The 16,484-nt window shown below is 41.9% G+C and overlaps 1 protein-coding gene across 1 annotated transcript in view; it reads left to right on the plus strand.

Annotated features, from left to right (window-relative positions):
• The window catches only part of MYRFL (myelin regulatory factor like), a 116,398-nt gene that overhangs the window by 53,491 nt on the left and 46,423 nt on the right, over positions 1-16,484 (plus strand). Inside the window, exons 6-10 of the mRNA XM_060025233.1 lie at positions 1,698-1,848; positions 5,434-5,629; positions 7,601-7,677; positions 9,041-9,151; positions 11,297-11,387. Of these exons, the coding sequence (XP_059881216.1) occupies positions 1,698-1,848; positions 5,434-5,629; positions 7,601-7,677; positions 9,041-9,151; positions 11,297-11,387 (626 nt within the window). The remainder of the gene's footprint in view (positions 1-1,697; positions 1,849-5,433; positions 5,630-7,600; positions 7,678-9,040; positions 9,152-11,296; positions 11,388-16,484) is intronic.

A 16,484-nucleotide genomic window follows, 5' to 3' on the forward strand; every position in this document is an offset into this window, starting at 1 on the left:
CAGGGATTGAACCCGGGCCCCCTGCATTGGGAGCGCAGAATCTTACCCACTGGACCACCAGGGAAGTCCCTGACCTCCTGTATTCTTAGCTGGGAGAAAGTTTTTCAGGATTTTGAGAAAATCCTTTTTTTCTCGGTTGTTTACAAAACCCCCCAAACAGATGTTCTGCTTAGGTGACAGGAAATAGTGATACCCCAAGAAAAACACAATTTCTGTGACATTTGGGATCCAAAGTAACCTGAGGCAGCTCTGCTATTTACTTAAGTCCTCAATAAAAGTATAAAGAAAGCAAGCTAGGTGAGTGAAGGAAAAACCAGCCACATGCCCCTGCATTTTCCAAGCTGTGGGCTAAGTGCACATGCTGTATAGAAGCTGGTGTCATATCCCGTGTTGTTGCTTACAGCCGACACCTGATCTTATGTACACACACTATTTCCCTTTCACTCCTGATATCAGGCATGAGTAGAGGTAGGGGAGCTCACAGAAAAGGGTAACAGCAAACATCCTAATGGAATTTACATAAACATCTGCGGTTGAATTGTACCATTTGGTACAATTAGACAAACTCAAATTAGACAAACAACTTGCAAGGATTATGCAAAAATAGTGGCTTGCACTTGTGAAATTGCTGTTATTGGACCATTTTTGAATACAAAAGTAGCAATTTCATATAGTTAATACTACCTTCTAACAAGATATTCTGTGTTATTTTATCTTGGTATGAGCTTTGAAAGTCCTTTCACTTGTATTATGATATTCTCTCTGCTTGTGTGATGTTGCAAGATGGGCAGGACACCTGTTTGAATTTCCATTTTGCCGTTGAGGGAATTAAGACACTAAGTGAATAAATAACTCATCTAAGTTCGAAAAGTAGAGAATCTTGGTGCCACAAGGGACCTATAATAGATTAGAGTGTATTGGTTGCAATTAACAAAAACAAAGAAAAAAAGGACAAAACCAAAAACAAAAAAACAAAACCCCTCAAACTGCCTTAAGCAAAAACAAAACAAACAAAAAATCAAAATGAGGGGCTTTACTGGCTCCTGTAACCCAAGATTTAGGAGTGGATCCCAGAACTCAAATCATGCCATCAGGACTGGGTGCCCTTCACTCTCAACTCTGCCTTCCGCTGTGCTGGCTTCATTCCCAGACAGGCTTTTCCCTCATGTCCCAAAATGGTGCCAGCAGTTCTTGGGGATGTGACTTATAGGTTCAAACCTCATGGAAAAGAATCAGCATCTTTGAACTCGTCTCCCCTAACATGCTGAGATCCACTTTGCTTGGATTGAATTAGGCCATGTGTCTACCTGGTGCAATTACTGATGCAAATAATGAATGCTGTAGTTTGATTGATCAATCCTGCGTCCCCTCCCCTTCTCAGGCTGGGAGTGGACTGCACCTGAATCACACAAACTGGGAGTGAGGAGACGCCAGGACAGAAATGGGGTAGACGGATACTGAGGGGAAAGTTTCTGACAAGTGCTTGCCATGGTACCTTAGAATCACTGACCCCAAGCTGCTCATTTTACAGATGAGGAAACAAGGCCAGCCACATGCCCCCTGCCCCCCAACACTTGTCACTCCCCACACGGTCCCTCTGCCTCATACATGGCCTATGCATTAGCTCCATGCAGCTGTCGGTGAGTCTAGGAAAAACAGCCTCGGAGGAAAGATTTAATGCACTGATTTCTTTGCAGTGACAAGTAGGAGTCACAGCAGCGAAGTGCAAGACCACGACAGTGAGAGACAGAACATGATGCCTGTGGACCAGTGCTCTCCTGCTTTGAAGTGGCAGCCATACCGAAGCGTTCCTTGGCATAGTTTATTCAACAGTCAATATGAAAAACTGTAAGTGGCCTTAGGAACCCTGTGCTTGGCCGGAGAATGAGGGGAGAAAGGCAGTGCTGACTCTCAAAACCAAAGCCAAGTATTTGAGCTTTGATGCCACCCCTGATCAAATGGGATGCATCAGCCAGAAAGTGTGTCTTACTCCTTATATTTTGCATTTTAACAATAAATAGTTGGTTTTCTGGCCTTCAGGAATCCAGACCTGTAATTCTAACTCATAATTTACCCACTAAATGAAGGAGGAAGAGGGAATCTTTCTGAGATCACATGCCCAGTTTAAACTAAAAGCTGGAAAATGGAGATTTCCCAAATCATTAACATTTAATCCTGCAGTTAGTTAAAAATCCCATAGAATAGTTTTGGGGGGCCACATTAAATTGTTAGCTGCCCCAACATCTATGCTGCAAATCAGTATTGTCAATTTATTGTCAATGCGGCCTGCAGCGATCATAGTTGATGGTGGCTTTATATTAAGAGACTGAAATCAAACCATACAAAATATCCTTAAAGTGGAAAATTTTCATCCTATTCTTATGCCATTATAGTTTCGAGAAATAAATGTGGACTTATGCATTATTGCTCTTAAACATCCTTCAAGCCTTCTCTTTATTCCTTAGGGTATAATTTACCTACCCAACTCTTCTAGAATTTTCATTGATTACAAATGCCTTCTTGAAACACTGAAGCGTGTTAATGGTTAAAGAACAGGATTTTCAATTAATAAACATAATATGAAATGAGAAACGCTGGGCTACAAACTTGAGGGTCTTCAGGGTATTTTCCAAACTCAAATATAGCTTCATTAAGAGCAAAACGTATCACTAGGACTTTTATGTTGGATGAACTAGACAGAAGAAATCTTTTCCCTAAAATCTAAGGAGTTAAGCAGACTTTGGGAGTTGGTATGTTTAATAGGAGACAAAAAGAAGCAAGTTGCTACTTGTTTCATTGAAACGTCACAACTTGTATCTTTGCCACTGTGTGCAATAGAAAAAGAAAGGAAGGATCCATAGATCTTGGTTCTGAGTCAGCCTTCATTTGATGATTTTTTGGCAATTCTTCCATATTCTATCCTAAGTACGAGTACCAAGGTATGAAACTGTCACACATATGCACAGTATTTTAATTGAAGCCTATAATGCTTCCTAGTCTGTATGTATTTGAGTTGATCAAGTTTTCAAGGTAACATTTATCTCTCTTCTTACTTGAGTAGGTTTTTTAAGTTTATTTGGACAGCCAATCTGTGCTCCACTGATCTGGAAAAAAAGGAGAACACAAGTAGTATCCACTCAAAGGTGTAGAGGCAGATTTATTTTGAAGGCTTAGCCGTAATTCACTTTTTTTGAGCAAAAAAGGAAGGCAATATTCTTCTGGATTAGAACTCAGGCCATCTTGAATTCACTACTCACATCATTGAGACAGAAAATCACTTGTCTCTTCTTAGATTATTATGTCTAACTTGTTACAAAAATATCATTTTCCTAAATAACCTAAAAGCAATAAAGTTAGGGGATTAAAATTTTATTACATCTTTTTTTGGGGGGAGTGATATTTACAACATGTGTTAAAAAGAGCTTTAAAAAGGCCAGTTTAGTTGACTTTATAATTAACTTTTGATATCAAAAACAGAATTGCTACTCTTAGGTAGGTAGAATAGTTTCTATAACCAGAGATTTGTGTTTAAGATTCAGAATACTCTTCAACTGTATGTGTTGATTCAGTTTCTGCTTACAGCTGTCCCTCAATTTCGGGCTAATGCTCATATATGAGCTGCAAATCTTACCTTCTTTCCTTAGAGTTTTTGACAGTGAAACATGGAAGATCACAGAAAGATATTTCCTTTTATTTTTCTCAACCAAGACAGTTCTTACTACCCTCTGTAGTAAAATGTATACAATTCAATCCATCCAGCCTTTCCACAAGCAAATTACAGATTAGTTCTAGAAACCTGAGTCAGTATGAAGTTCCCAGATGGCATAAGACATGTGGTCTTTATCAAATTCTTCATTCAGTGGTTTTTGCCTTTGCTGCTGGCGGGCACTGTGGTTGTCGGGCCTTTGATCAGCATCTTGAGGGTAATCAATGACCTAGTGAGTTGATCCATTGGTGAGGTGCTTAACTTGCAAAGAACACAAACACTCTTTTCCCAGGAGACCCATTCATATTTTCTGTCTCTGAAATTAGAGGAAAATTTAGAAACTATATGTTGTTCATTAAATGGCAGCCATCCAAATTGAGATCCCAGGAAGCAAAGATCCACAGAGTGACCGAGAGCTAGCAAAGCAGTTGAGTACTGCCCTCCTCTGTGTGTTATCTGAGGAAGGAGCTCCCTTCCTGAGGAACGTTTAGGAAACTTGATGCATTAAAAATCATCAAGAGGGCTTCCCTGGTGGCGCAGTGGTTGAGAATCTGCCTGCCAATGCAGGGGACACGGGTTCGAGCCCTGGTCTGGGAAGATCCCACATGCCACGGAGCAACTGGGCCCGTGAGCCACAATTGCTGAGTCTGCGCGTCTGGAGCCTGTGCTCCGCAACAAGAGAGACCGCGATAGTGAGAGGCCCATGCACCGCGATGAAGAGTGGCCCCCACTTGCCACAACTAGAGAAAGCCCTCGCACAGAAACGAAGACCCAACACAGCCATAAATAAATAAATAAATAAAATTAAAAAAAAAAAATCATCAAGATATGTTCCATATCTACAACATATATGGAAAAAATTACCAAAGGAGTTTTCAACTTCTGTATTTTCTTCTCTACTTGATAATGTTACCTGTTTAATAGGTTTTATTTTTACTAACATTTAAAAGTATTTAAATAAACATATAATACGCGAAGCATTGCTATTGAAAATGATTTGATAAAACAAATAAAGCAAGAGTCTGATCAGCCACCCCACCATCATCCCATTTTTTTTTCTTGCAGAAGTAAACAGCATAGTAGGTATTCAGTGCTATTACCAGATCAGGAAGATAAAAAGGAAATGACCGTACTTTAGTGAAAACATGTAGTCTGTAGTCAGTAGTCTGTCTGGCTCTGGTTACTCTGGTTTAAAGCTATTGCTGGTAGTTCTGACCAGTCTGCTTTTTTCATATGACTGCCAGGAGGCTGCACATTCATTCATCTGAGTGATATGCATTCATTCATTCGTTTGAGTGTGGTGTTGCTGATGAAATTAGAGATTTTTTTTTTTAAGGAGGAAAGAGATGAATTCTATCCCAGATATTTCATATGTCTGATTAATGTACTAACTTCTCAACTTCTAGCCTCCTTCTTTCTATTGTACAGTGGAGTCAAATTAGAAGTCTAGGGAGCACAAAGGGAAAAGGCAGGCTGAGGAAACAATGCTTCCATTTGGCAGGAATTGTGCTTCTTCCTCGTGAACATAAAAAGCTGGGAGAGCGCCAGCTGTACTCGGAAATACTATTTTCATTTCCTTGGTGAAAATTAACGAAATTGATTAAATATAGCAACAGGTACTTTCCACAATATATTTTCCTGAAATGGTTGTATAATTAATATTGTTCATGAAAGAAAATGTGTAGAAAATATTTGTAAAACCGGTTTCTTCCTTCCACTTTTCATAGACCTGATATAGGCTATCGAGTTGTTACAGACAAAGGATTTAATTTTTCACCAGCAGATGAAGCTTTTGTTTGCCAAAAGAAGAACCACTTTCAGATCACCATCCACATCCAAGTTTGCGGAAGCCCAAAATTTGTCAAAACCCAAATGGGTCCAAAGCCAATAGAAATGTTCTACTTGAAAGCTTTTGGGATTAAGGTAAGTCTTTTATTTAGTTCAGTTTAACTCAGCCAGCATTTACTAAGTGTTCCAGTTGTCTGTTGCTGCATAACAATCTATCCCCAAACTTGGCAACTGAAAATAATCAGTCATTGATTTGGGTCACATATCTGTAACTTGGTCAGGGCTTGGCTCTGACAGCTCATCTCTGCTCAGGAGTCATCAGCTGGGGCAGCTCATCTGGGCCTGGATCCAGTTTCCAAGATGGCTCACTCACATGTCTGTCAAGTCTGTGCTGGCCATCAGCCAGGAGCTCATAGGGGGCTGTAGCTGGGAGGCCTTGGCTCTTCTCCATGTAGATTTCTCTGTGGGACAGCTTGTGCTTCCTCACAGCATGGTGAATGGCTTCTAAGAATAAAGGCTTCAAGGCACAGGAAATGAAAGCTGCCAATTTCTTAAGCCTGGGCTCAGAATCTGGCAGAACCTCACTTCAAACTACAGTTTTAAAGTCTTTTAGTGTATAAATCTTGCACTTCTTTTGCTGAGTGTAATTGTTTTATTATTTTTGATGCTGGTGCATTTTCACATGCAGTAAGTTCATAGTTTTCACCGAAATCTCAAAGAGGTCTCTAACTTAAAAAAGCCAAGCTAATCTAGTCAATGCCCCCCCTTTTCCAGTTTAACAGAGGGGAGAACCAGGCCCAGTAAAGTCACACAGTTCATCCAAAATATTAAATGATAGAGCTGGGATTAGAATGCAGGTAGGATGACTTCTGAGTGATCAACGAGTATTTATTACATTATTACCTGAGATCCAGCTCCTTAGGGTGAGGAACATCCATTACCTGCATATTTTTTTTCTGACTTGGGCTCAGGCACTGAGTCTCCCAAAGTGGGGCTTGACTGCTGAACACGCCAGCTGATCTTGCTCCAAACCAAACCAAAAGAAAATAACAGACAACAATGAAGTATATTTTTCTGAGTATGGAATTAATATGAGTCCATTGTGAACATTATGGAACATAATAGAAAAGTATGAAGAAGAGTAAAATTCATTCATATTTGAGATCCACCACTTGGTAGCCTAATTTTTCCTCATTGTTTTCTATTATTAAAATTACTCTCATATTAATAATATTATACTGTGAAAATGGCATTATATAATATCATTGAAGTCTATAAAATATTATTTACAAAGATGATATGGTTTTCCATTATATCGAGATACTACCATATTCCTGTATTATTGTAAATTTTGTTTATTTCCAATTTTTTATTGTCATTGATAAAACTGCAGTGAACATCCAGGTACATCCATCCTTGTATGAGGATAAATTCCAAAAGAGGGGTTGCACATCGGACATAGGATCGGTATTAAAAACACTTGATGTTGGTGGCCCAGTTGCTTTCCAGAAAGACTGTTACTATGCAAATACCTACAAACCATATATGATAGGGCAGATCTCACCAGGCCCTTGCCACTGTCTTCACTAATAACAAGAGTTTGTAGCAACTACTGAATAAATGTCATTCCTATATTTTATTTATTTTATTGTTTTTTGTTGTTTCTTCTTATTCGAATGCAAGCTCTGCAAGGGCTGGGATTTCTGTTAGTCTCGTCTTCTCATCTGTAATGCCTAGAGCAATGCCTGCTGCACAGCAGGTGCTCAACAGGTATTTATAAAATGAATGACTGACTGAATGAATGAGTACATGTATCCTTTGAGCTGCCTTGCTCCTGTGTTTTAGTAGACCACTCTATATTCCCTGTTTACCTGAAATCCTCTGTTGTCTTGTGTTTTCTTTGTTTAGTTCTACAGGTATTTGTTTCTTTTCTCACCAATAACGCAGTGCTTTAAGATGCCCTACATCCCTTCAGCGACTTGCCCCTCCTGCAAAGTGCCTAAATTGATGCCTTGGGAAACTTTAAGTATTTGAAAATTATTTACTAATGAACTTTTTAATTAATAAAGAAATTAATTATTAATTACTTTTTGTTGTTCTACGCAGGTAGAGGCCACCAATCAGATAATTGCTATTGAACAGTCCCAAGCAGATAGAAGCAAAAAGATTTTCAATCCTGTTAAGTAAGAATTTCTTTTCTGAATTCCCTTGTGAATGTTTTGGGAAGAAGGCCTATTGCCAAATTTATTTTGTTTATTTAAAATGAATTCTGCTGTAGGAACTAAATTAGTAATATGTTAATATTATGAACACATGCTTATCAACAAAAGTAGGTAAAACCATTGAAATAATCGCAAAAAAAGTCTTATAAAAAGCTCCACTTTGGGCTTCCCTGGTGGCGCAGTGGTTGAGAGTCCGCCTGCCAATGCAGGGGACGCGGGTTCGTGTCCCGGTCCGGGAAGATCCCACATGCCGCGGAGCGGCTGCGCCTGTGAGCCATGGCCGCTGAGCCTGCGCGTCCGGAGCCTGTGCTCCGCGACGGGAGAGGCCACAGCGGTGAGAGGCCCGCGTACTGCAAAAAAAAAAAAAGCTCCACTTTAAGGTCATCATTATTTATATGATCATTTATTACTGACAACGTTGCTAACAACTTTGGTTCCTGGAGATAGATTATGATTAGATCTTTCTTTTAATTTTTCATTTAAATCAGCATGAGGCTGATTGAATTGATTTCAAGGCTCTGGATCCATGCTGTGCTTACAATTCATTTTTTCTTGTTTTTTTTTTTTAAGCAGTGTTGATAGATTGCCTAATGGGTTCCAAAATAGAAAGCATACAGGACTGGGATTATTCAAAACAATGTGGTGGTCCAAAGCAATATGGCAGTAAAGCAAGAGGTTGCCCTACAGAATGAATGGGATTTGCTTTTCGACTGATTTGGCTGGGATGATTTGACCCTGAGTCAATCCTATTTGGGGGAAGAAGATGGTCTTACAGCCTGGACAGGCCAGCGGGAGCTCAGCCTGAAGCTCAAGCAGGAGCCGCAGTACAGACAGCTCTGCTCTGGCCTGGTACATCCGGGTCTCCCTCGCTGCGAGGCTGTGTGTGCTCTTCCTTGGGAGCACGCTGCCTTCCACAGCCAGGTCAGGAGAGGACAAATACGTGAAGGAGATGCGAAGGAGTTCATGAGGAGCCTAGAGGAACCGCTTCAGTCAGGAGGCGAGTGTTCTAGCAACTGTGGCACAGGTGAAACAGCTTTTCTCCTGTTGTCACGGTCAAAGAACCCATCTGTGGGAGCGTGCGACCCTTACGAGTCTGAAACTCCGGGCTTGAGCTGCTGCTGGATGAACGTTTCTAACTATTCAGGAATTACTCCCTGGCAGCCATTCCTGACCAGGCTGTGGGTACTTTACTAAAAATCAGTGTCCTGCACAGTGTGATGAGAGCAGGGGACTGAACATACCTGAGAAGCTAAGAATGAGTCCGATGTGATCAAAGACTTTGTGTTCTCTTACAGTCTCTCGATATTTTTGTTGTTTGTTTTAGAATCGACCTGTTGGCCGACCAGGTAACCAAAGTAACGCTGGGCCGGTTACACTTCAGCGAAACCACGGCAAATAACATGAGAAAGAAGGGAAAGCCAAACCCTGACCAGAGGTACTGGCGTGGTGTGTATGCCTCAGGCTGGCTGGTTACGTTACCTGATGGCCCAGGGCCCTCCAGCAGCCCCTCTGATCCCGTTGGTCCTACCAGCCGGCAGGCCGGGCCTCCCTCAGTTGCTTCCCTCCCTTCTCTGACTCTTTCCGTTTGTTGACCCATCTCATTTACCCTTAGACATCTTTCTTCTTCCATCCTCACTCCCCACAATGCCTCCTCTCCTGCCCAGCGCCCGGTCATCTTGTCTTGATTCTCTCCATGATCCTCTAGAGGGACCATATGTTCATGTCTCAAGGCTGGCCGAGAGTTGAGGATTGACTGCATTTCTTGAGAATTCTGTGTGCTGGCCACTAGTTTAATGACCTGAGCCCTGCAGCTCTGCTGTAGCATTTTTTTGAAAAGAAAATAAATTTGCATTAATGATTTATACCTGTGGTTCTCATAATGTGGTCCCAGGACTAGGAGAGATGGCATCACCTGGACACTTACTAGAAATTCAAGTTGTCAGGCCTCACCGAGAACCTACGGGATCAACAACTAGGGGTGGGGTCCAGCAATCTATATTTTAACAAGCTCCCAGGTGATTTGATTCATGCAAGTTTAAGAACCACTGGTTTTAGAACATAGGTTTTGGAGTTGGAGGGAATTGAGTTTGAATATTTCATACTGCCATTTACTAGCTGGGTGACCCTGAGCATGGAACTTAACCTCTCTGAGGTTTCCTATTCTGTAAAATGGGGACAATATCCATATTTTACTCCAATAAGGTTGTTTCGGGGTTCTAAATGAAATAATATAGATAAACTGCTTAGCCCAGTGCATGGCACATTTTGAGCACCCAGTAGATGATGGCTAATCATCATCATAACAATTACTACTATTACTGACTTACTTTAGATAAAGGGGAGAACTCTTGCCCTCCAGGGATTAGAGACTTTAGAGTGTTACAGAAGTTGGTGAAGTGTTGTTGTTTTTTTTTATGCAGTTCTTAAAGCAAAAGCTTTTCTGATAGGGATAGTTTTTATTTTGACTTTCAAGAAATGGTCTAATAAGGACCTAACTGTATATAGCACAGGTAACTCTACTCAGTACGCTGTAATGACCTATGTGGGAAAAGATTCTAAAAAAGAGTGGACATATGTGTATGTAGAACTGATTCACTTTGCTGTACACCTGAAACTAACACAACATTGTAAATTAACTATACTCTGATAAAGTTTTTTTTTTAAATGCATCATGCTTTATAAAAAAACAAAAAGAAATAGTCTTATCTTAAAAATGTCTCATCAATGGTACACATGAAGAAGCAATTAAAATCACAGTGAGGGGCTTCCCTGGTGGCGCAGTGGTTGAGAGTCCGCCTGCCGATGCAGGGGACACGGGTTCGTGCCCTGGTCCAGGAAGATCCCACATGCTGCGGAGCGGCTGGGCCCGTGAGCCATGGCCGCTGAGCCTGCGCGTCCGGAGCCTGTGCTCCGCAACGGGAGGGGCCACAACAGTGAGAGGCCCGCGTATCGGGAAAAAAAAAAAGGAAAAAAAAAAAGTCACAGTGAGGAAGGTTGCCTTGATAACAATCGGAAGGGAGGGTTCTGGTCTTTGACTAAAGTCATGGCCAGAGGATGTGAAAGGTGCAGTTTCCATGGCCAAGAGCAGATCAGGGTGGAAGGAGACTGTGTGGCCGGGCAAGCCCTGCTGGGTCACCATCCATTATGGCCTAGGATGTGTGGCTTGGATGGCTCTGGACAAGGGGACCTGGAAGGTGGCTTTTTGTTGTGCAAGTGCGCGGCGGCAGTGCTGTGTTGAGGGCCCAGGAATGCAGTAGAGTAAGGTCTGCACCAGGCCAGCGCAGATGGGCTGAACCCAGGCCCCCAGCAGGATGTCCGCTCAGTAAAGGCTGCTTTGGGCCTGCAAAACAGCTCACACATCCCTCAAGCCGGGCAAAGGGCAGACCCAGAACAACAGCGAGTGAATCAACTCCTCTCTGGTTTCGCAGGAGGGGCAACTTAGAGCAGCAGAGAAACTCTTTAAATACGCGAACCCATCTGGGTAAATTCACTCTTGATTAACTGTTGGGTGGCATTCGATTGCACAAGTTATGTCTCTGTTTCCTGATGTGTTGGCATTGGTCTGCTATTTCTGAACTAGATACTTCATGTTGGTGGTTGGACTGTATGCTGCTAACCAAGACCAGTTCTACCTGTTGTCTGCTCACGTCTCTGAACGGATCATTGTAAGGGTAAGCTCAGTTCTTTGACTTTTCTGGATCCCACCTGCTTTTTCACCTGTAAGTAGAGTTTGCATATTCAGTGGAATGCATGAAGTATGCAGTTTCTCAATTGCCAATGATGACAAAGATGATGATAGCAATAGCAGATACTGTTATTTTTAGTTTTTACGCAGTGGTTCTCAACCAGAACTTTTGTCTCCCAAGGGTCATTTGGCAACGTCTGCAAACATTGTTGGTTGTCACAGCTGGGGGTGCTACTGGCATCTAGTGGATAAAGGCCAGGGATGCTGCTCAACACCTTGTGATGCACAGGACAGTCTCCACAACAAGGAGTTATCCCTCCCCAAACGTCAGTAGTGCTGCAGTTGAGAAAGTTTTTACAGTATGTTCTAGGCACTGGGCTAAATAATTTCTATATGACATCATTTTACATTGTTTCATTTTTACATCACATTCTTTATACCCAGAGAAGCTAAGGCTTAGGAGGAAGAGACAGTCATCCATGAGCACAAAGCTGATAAATGATGGAGCCCAGGTTATAACCCAGTTCCTCTGACCCCAAAGCCCACAGGGTAGGGAAAGAGGTAGGAAGGCATTCCATGCCCCAAAGTGATTGGTGGCCCCAGGGACATCTGGGCCACTGCGCAGCACAGAGTAATGGCTCAGCACGTTTTGCTGAATGAATGATTGGTCACAGCTGTGGACGGGAGCTGTTGGCAGCTGTAGCAGCATCTGTCAGGGGCCGGGCCAGCCGGCACAGAGAATGCCGGGGCCATGAGGTAACAGGTGAGCACAGGCCTGGCAGCCCTGGGAGGGACTGCTTTGTTATGGATCTTTGAAGTGGCACCGGGGGGCATGCACACTCCAGTAGGGAAAATGGTTTACGATGGGCACGTCCGCTTACATGGCTGTTAAACTTTGGCCTGGGGACAAGATCTGCCCATCTGGGGAAGTGAGTCTTCCCTTGCTTGCCTTGAGCTATTCTGAAACAAAGGACCCTCTGTGTAATTCTTCTAGTCAATAAAAAATAAGGCATCTGTTAGTGGAACTCTTGACACTGCATCTCAGAGTTTCAGTGGAAGTAAAGTAATGATGGAAATGAGGTAAAGCACTGATGCTGAGGGCCGGTGATGTGCCTGCCCGCATGCACGCCCTGGGCTGTGTTTTTACGGGGCCTGATCTAAGCTGTGGCAGAACAGCCTGCCTCGCGGCAAAGGCAGGTGGGGTCCCCTCCTTTGGTCATGAGCCGAGGGCAGAGGTTCCTGCCCTTCCCTCAGAAGGGGTCAGAGGGGTCTTTGACGCCTTACCTGATGTAATCTGGGATTGCTTTGCTGCGCTAACAAATCCGGTTTAAGTCAAGTCTGGAAACCTAGGTTGCTTACTTTTTCTGATTCCTCACAGGAAGGAATAAAGACAGACAACGCCTTTCTTTTCAGAGTTAGGGTAGATTGGATATCATGAAAGTGCCTCTCTGAGCTGTGGAATTCATGCTTGAGTCAGGCAGTCTGCTAGTCACCTGCATACTTAAATAATTTACCTGGTGTTGAGGTTTCTCCATTTCCTGCTGACAGCCCCTGCAAAGCTATACTTTGGCTGCCGTGCGAGTCTACACAGCAGCATCGTGAGAGGGGCCACACCCCTGGACATTCTGTTACCAGCACTCTCTGTTAACGGGCACCTTCTCGTATCCAAAGCACGATAATTTCACTCATGATGATGACTTTGAGAAGTTGAAAGTGTCTGTAATTTATGTTAAGTATGAATACTAAAAAAATAAATAAATTAGTATAGATTTGGTGTCATATTATTCACTACGTTTTTATTTTTTTAAAATGATTGTATTCCAGATTCAATGGCTTTCTTCCAGCCATAATTTTTGGTTAAAGGGAATACCCTATTCTATATGTGTGCTGGGTAACACAAGGGTTACCTTGACAACAATGAGGAAAAAATGATAGTAATAATATCTTCCCCTCAAACTGGAAGTATCTTCTTGATATTATTTCATTCTAACCCCAAAACGCTGAGTGAAAATGAATGCAGACTTTTGAATTTGTTTAATCATATAATGTTTAAACCAACCAAGAGAAAAACTGAATTTAAGAAATGGCATTATTGGTTGAATCAGTGAGTTTTAGAAATGTCCCCAGAGCACACGTCTTGCCCCTGAGATTCTAGAGGGCACTAAACAGGTATATGTATCATGGGTTGAGCAGAGGGCAGACCAGTCTACATTCTATAAAAAAGCTAGATGTGCCCTCTTGGGTCACGGTCTGGGTCTGTTAGTTTGAGTTCTAGAACGAAGGAAGAAAAATGTGACAATTAAGACATTACAAGACCTGACCACATTACATGGAGACCTGCAAATTGCATTCAGCAGATCCGGATTCATTTTGAGACCTAAGAGTCATTTCTCCCCATAGCAGAAATTAACATAAGGGCAATTGTATGAAGGCTGGAGTAGATGAATTTTAGGGCTGCAGGAGCGGTTCAGGAGACCAGGCTGGTCAGAATTCTCCTTGGAGAGAGAATGGTGGGCAGGACCCAGCAATTATTCATCCGGGTTGTCAATCAAAACAGCTTTGGAAATATATTTTGGTCCCATACTGTAAACTGACCAATTTAATGGAAATTAAAATTTACTCCAAAGAACAGATTTATTTCCCAGGTCTTTGTTTTGGGGAGCATTCCCCAGCAGGATTCCTTCAGATTCTCCTTGTTAATGACTAGGCTTCCCTTCAGCTCTACTTCTCTTCTAAAACACATAATTAAACCTGGTTTGAAGTGTTGCAAGCAGGAGGGATGATTATTTTTGTCTGCCTTTCAAAGACACGCCAGGGTTTCCTAGTTTTGAACACTAATAAATTATTCCAGTTATCTTCCAGAATAATAGAAATGGGAACGTCCCCCAAAAGTCCTCCTTTATTGCTCTGCAACCGCAGGGTCGTGGAAGTGGGAAACCAACACCAAGGGCCAGGAGAGACAAGGGAAGCGATGCAGTTGCAAGGATGGCAAGGTATGGGGGGAGAGCAGAGCCATTTCAGGTGCCATCTCAGTTTTTTCACTGACTCTTGCCCATTTCTGACCACAAATCTCCCTTCCCTTTCCCAACACACTAGAGCTACACACACGCACGCACACACACGCACACCTCCTCTGGAGTTCAGTTGAATTTTTATTTACCCAAAGGAATCAGTGTGTGGAGCAATGTCTGTTTCACTCTGCAGTTGGGATTCAACAGAACCGTCTACTAACTATGAAAGGGGTAACTCATGACCCCTTTCATAGTAGCAGCATGGAAGTAGTGTATGACATAAAGAAGTCCTCCTTAAACTTTATGGAGAATAAGAATACCCTGGAGAGCTTGTGAAAACACAGATACCTGGGTCCCATCTCCACAATTTTTGATTCAGTAGGTTGGAGATGTCTGAGAATAGCATTTCTAACAAGCTTCCTGGAGATGCTGATACTGCTGGCCTGTGGACCACACTTAGAGTAGCATCGGTAGATAGCATTTCTAGGCCCATTTTCGATAGTCTTTGCACAAGGTACAAGAATGAATTTCTTATGAACTGCCTTCCTCAGCTCAAGCTTTCCTATTATGCTCTTTGACTGCTCTTTAGAAGCCCAAACAATGGTAAAGCAAAGAAATTCCAGCTTTCCATTCCAAACTTGAATGGCCTCAAATTACTACTAGTGTTTCCTATTCCAAGCATCTGCAGGGAGCACCATTTACATTGTATTCTTTGTGAACAGAGTTCCCTTGGAATTGTGCAGCTCTGCAGATGCGTTACTGAGAGCAGATTCATTGAGTGTAGGTTGAATGGTTGTTACTCTGCACAGCAGAGTGTGTGGAGGATGAACTTGAGACTATGCATCCTCATTTTTACGAAGTGTGCATGCATACGTGATTTCATTTAATTCCCACAGCCCTGTGAGAGATAGGTAAAGAAGACACTATTATCTTTATTCTTCAGGGGAGAAAACTGGTACAGAAAGGTCAAGTAACTGTCCCAAAGTCACACAGCTAGTTTGTGTCACAATATAGACTAGAATGTTCGGGTCTTCCCTAAATATATGAGGCTGTGTGATAAATAATAAAAGTATTTTAGAAACTGTAATTCATTCTGATGTTTGATAGCAATCAACCACTATTGGGCCACATCTGAACACAACTTCATGACTCCAGAATGTTTTTCTGTGATTCCATTTCAGTTTGCTTTGACCCATTAACATTCTGGATACCAGAGAAGGGAAATAAGTTCACACATTTTATAATAACATTTCGCATTACTGATGAGGACTCCTCCTTAGGGCTCTATATTTAAACCATTGTAGATATGTGACCCTTTCCAAAATGATTTGAACATGTTTTAGAGATTTGAGTTTTCATTTGATGAAATCCAAGTGAGATGGTTGTAATTGTTCCCCAAAATCGAATCTACTTATATCCGCTGTTCCAGTACTGTCAGGTTACAAACAGGATAATAATTATCCCAAAGCTCATTAAGAAAAAGAAAATCCATCACTGTCCTATTCTCTTCCTTGAAGTGGCTCATTATGTTCAGAGCAGAGGAAAATGCATCAACATTTTATATGGCATACCTTTGGATTTAGTTGATTGCTCGCTATAAAAGGATTTGAGTCAAAGCCAATTTGCCATTCACCACCAAGGAGGCTCTAGGGATCTTGCGGAAAAGCTCTTTGTTCAAGTGAATTCACACAAAATAATGTTCAAAGTTGTTACTTTATATTCTTTCCCTGCTTTTGTCTATCCAGTGTCAATAGTTGAGTCTTCCAAGCAGCTCAGGGTTCAGACAGGTAGGAATGAAAGAGGAAGTTGCACACACCTAAGTTTTTTAACTGAACCCAAACTTAGAGCTGAACTTTGAGATTTCTTTTAATTATTATTTGTAAATTGGTAACGCATGCCTATGGTAAAAACATTCAAATAATACCAAGAGAGTAAGAGAAGGATAGGTCATAATTTAAAAAACAAATTAATTTCGTTGTGAGGATTTTGGTGGATTCATAGATCCCTACTTAAAGATATGTGGAAATATATTCAGTGGCAACAGGGAAATGGGGAGGAGGGAAGGCAGTACA

The sequence above is a fragment of the Delphinus delphis genome, chromosome 11 (genome assembly GCF_949987515.2).
Source record: "Delphinus delphis chromosome 11, mDelDel1.2, whole genome shotgun sequence".
Taxonomy (NCBI): domain Eukaryota; kingdom Metazoa; phylum Chordata; class Mammalia; order Artiodactyla; family Delphinidae; genus Delphinus; species Delphinus delphis.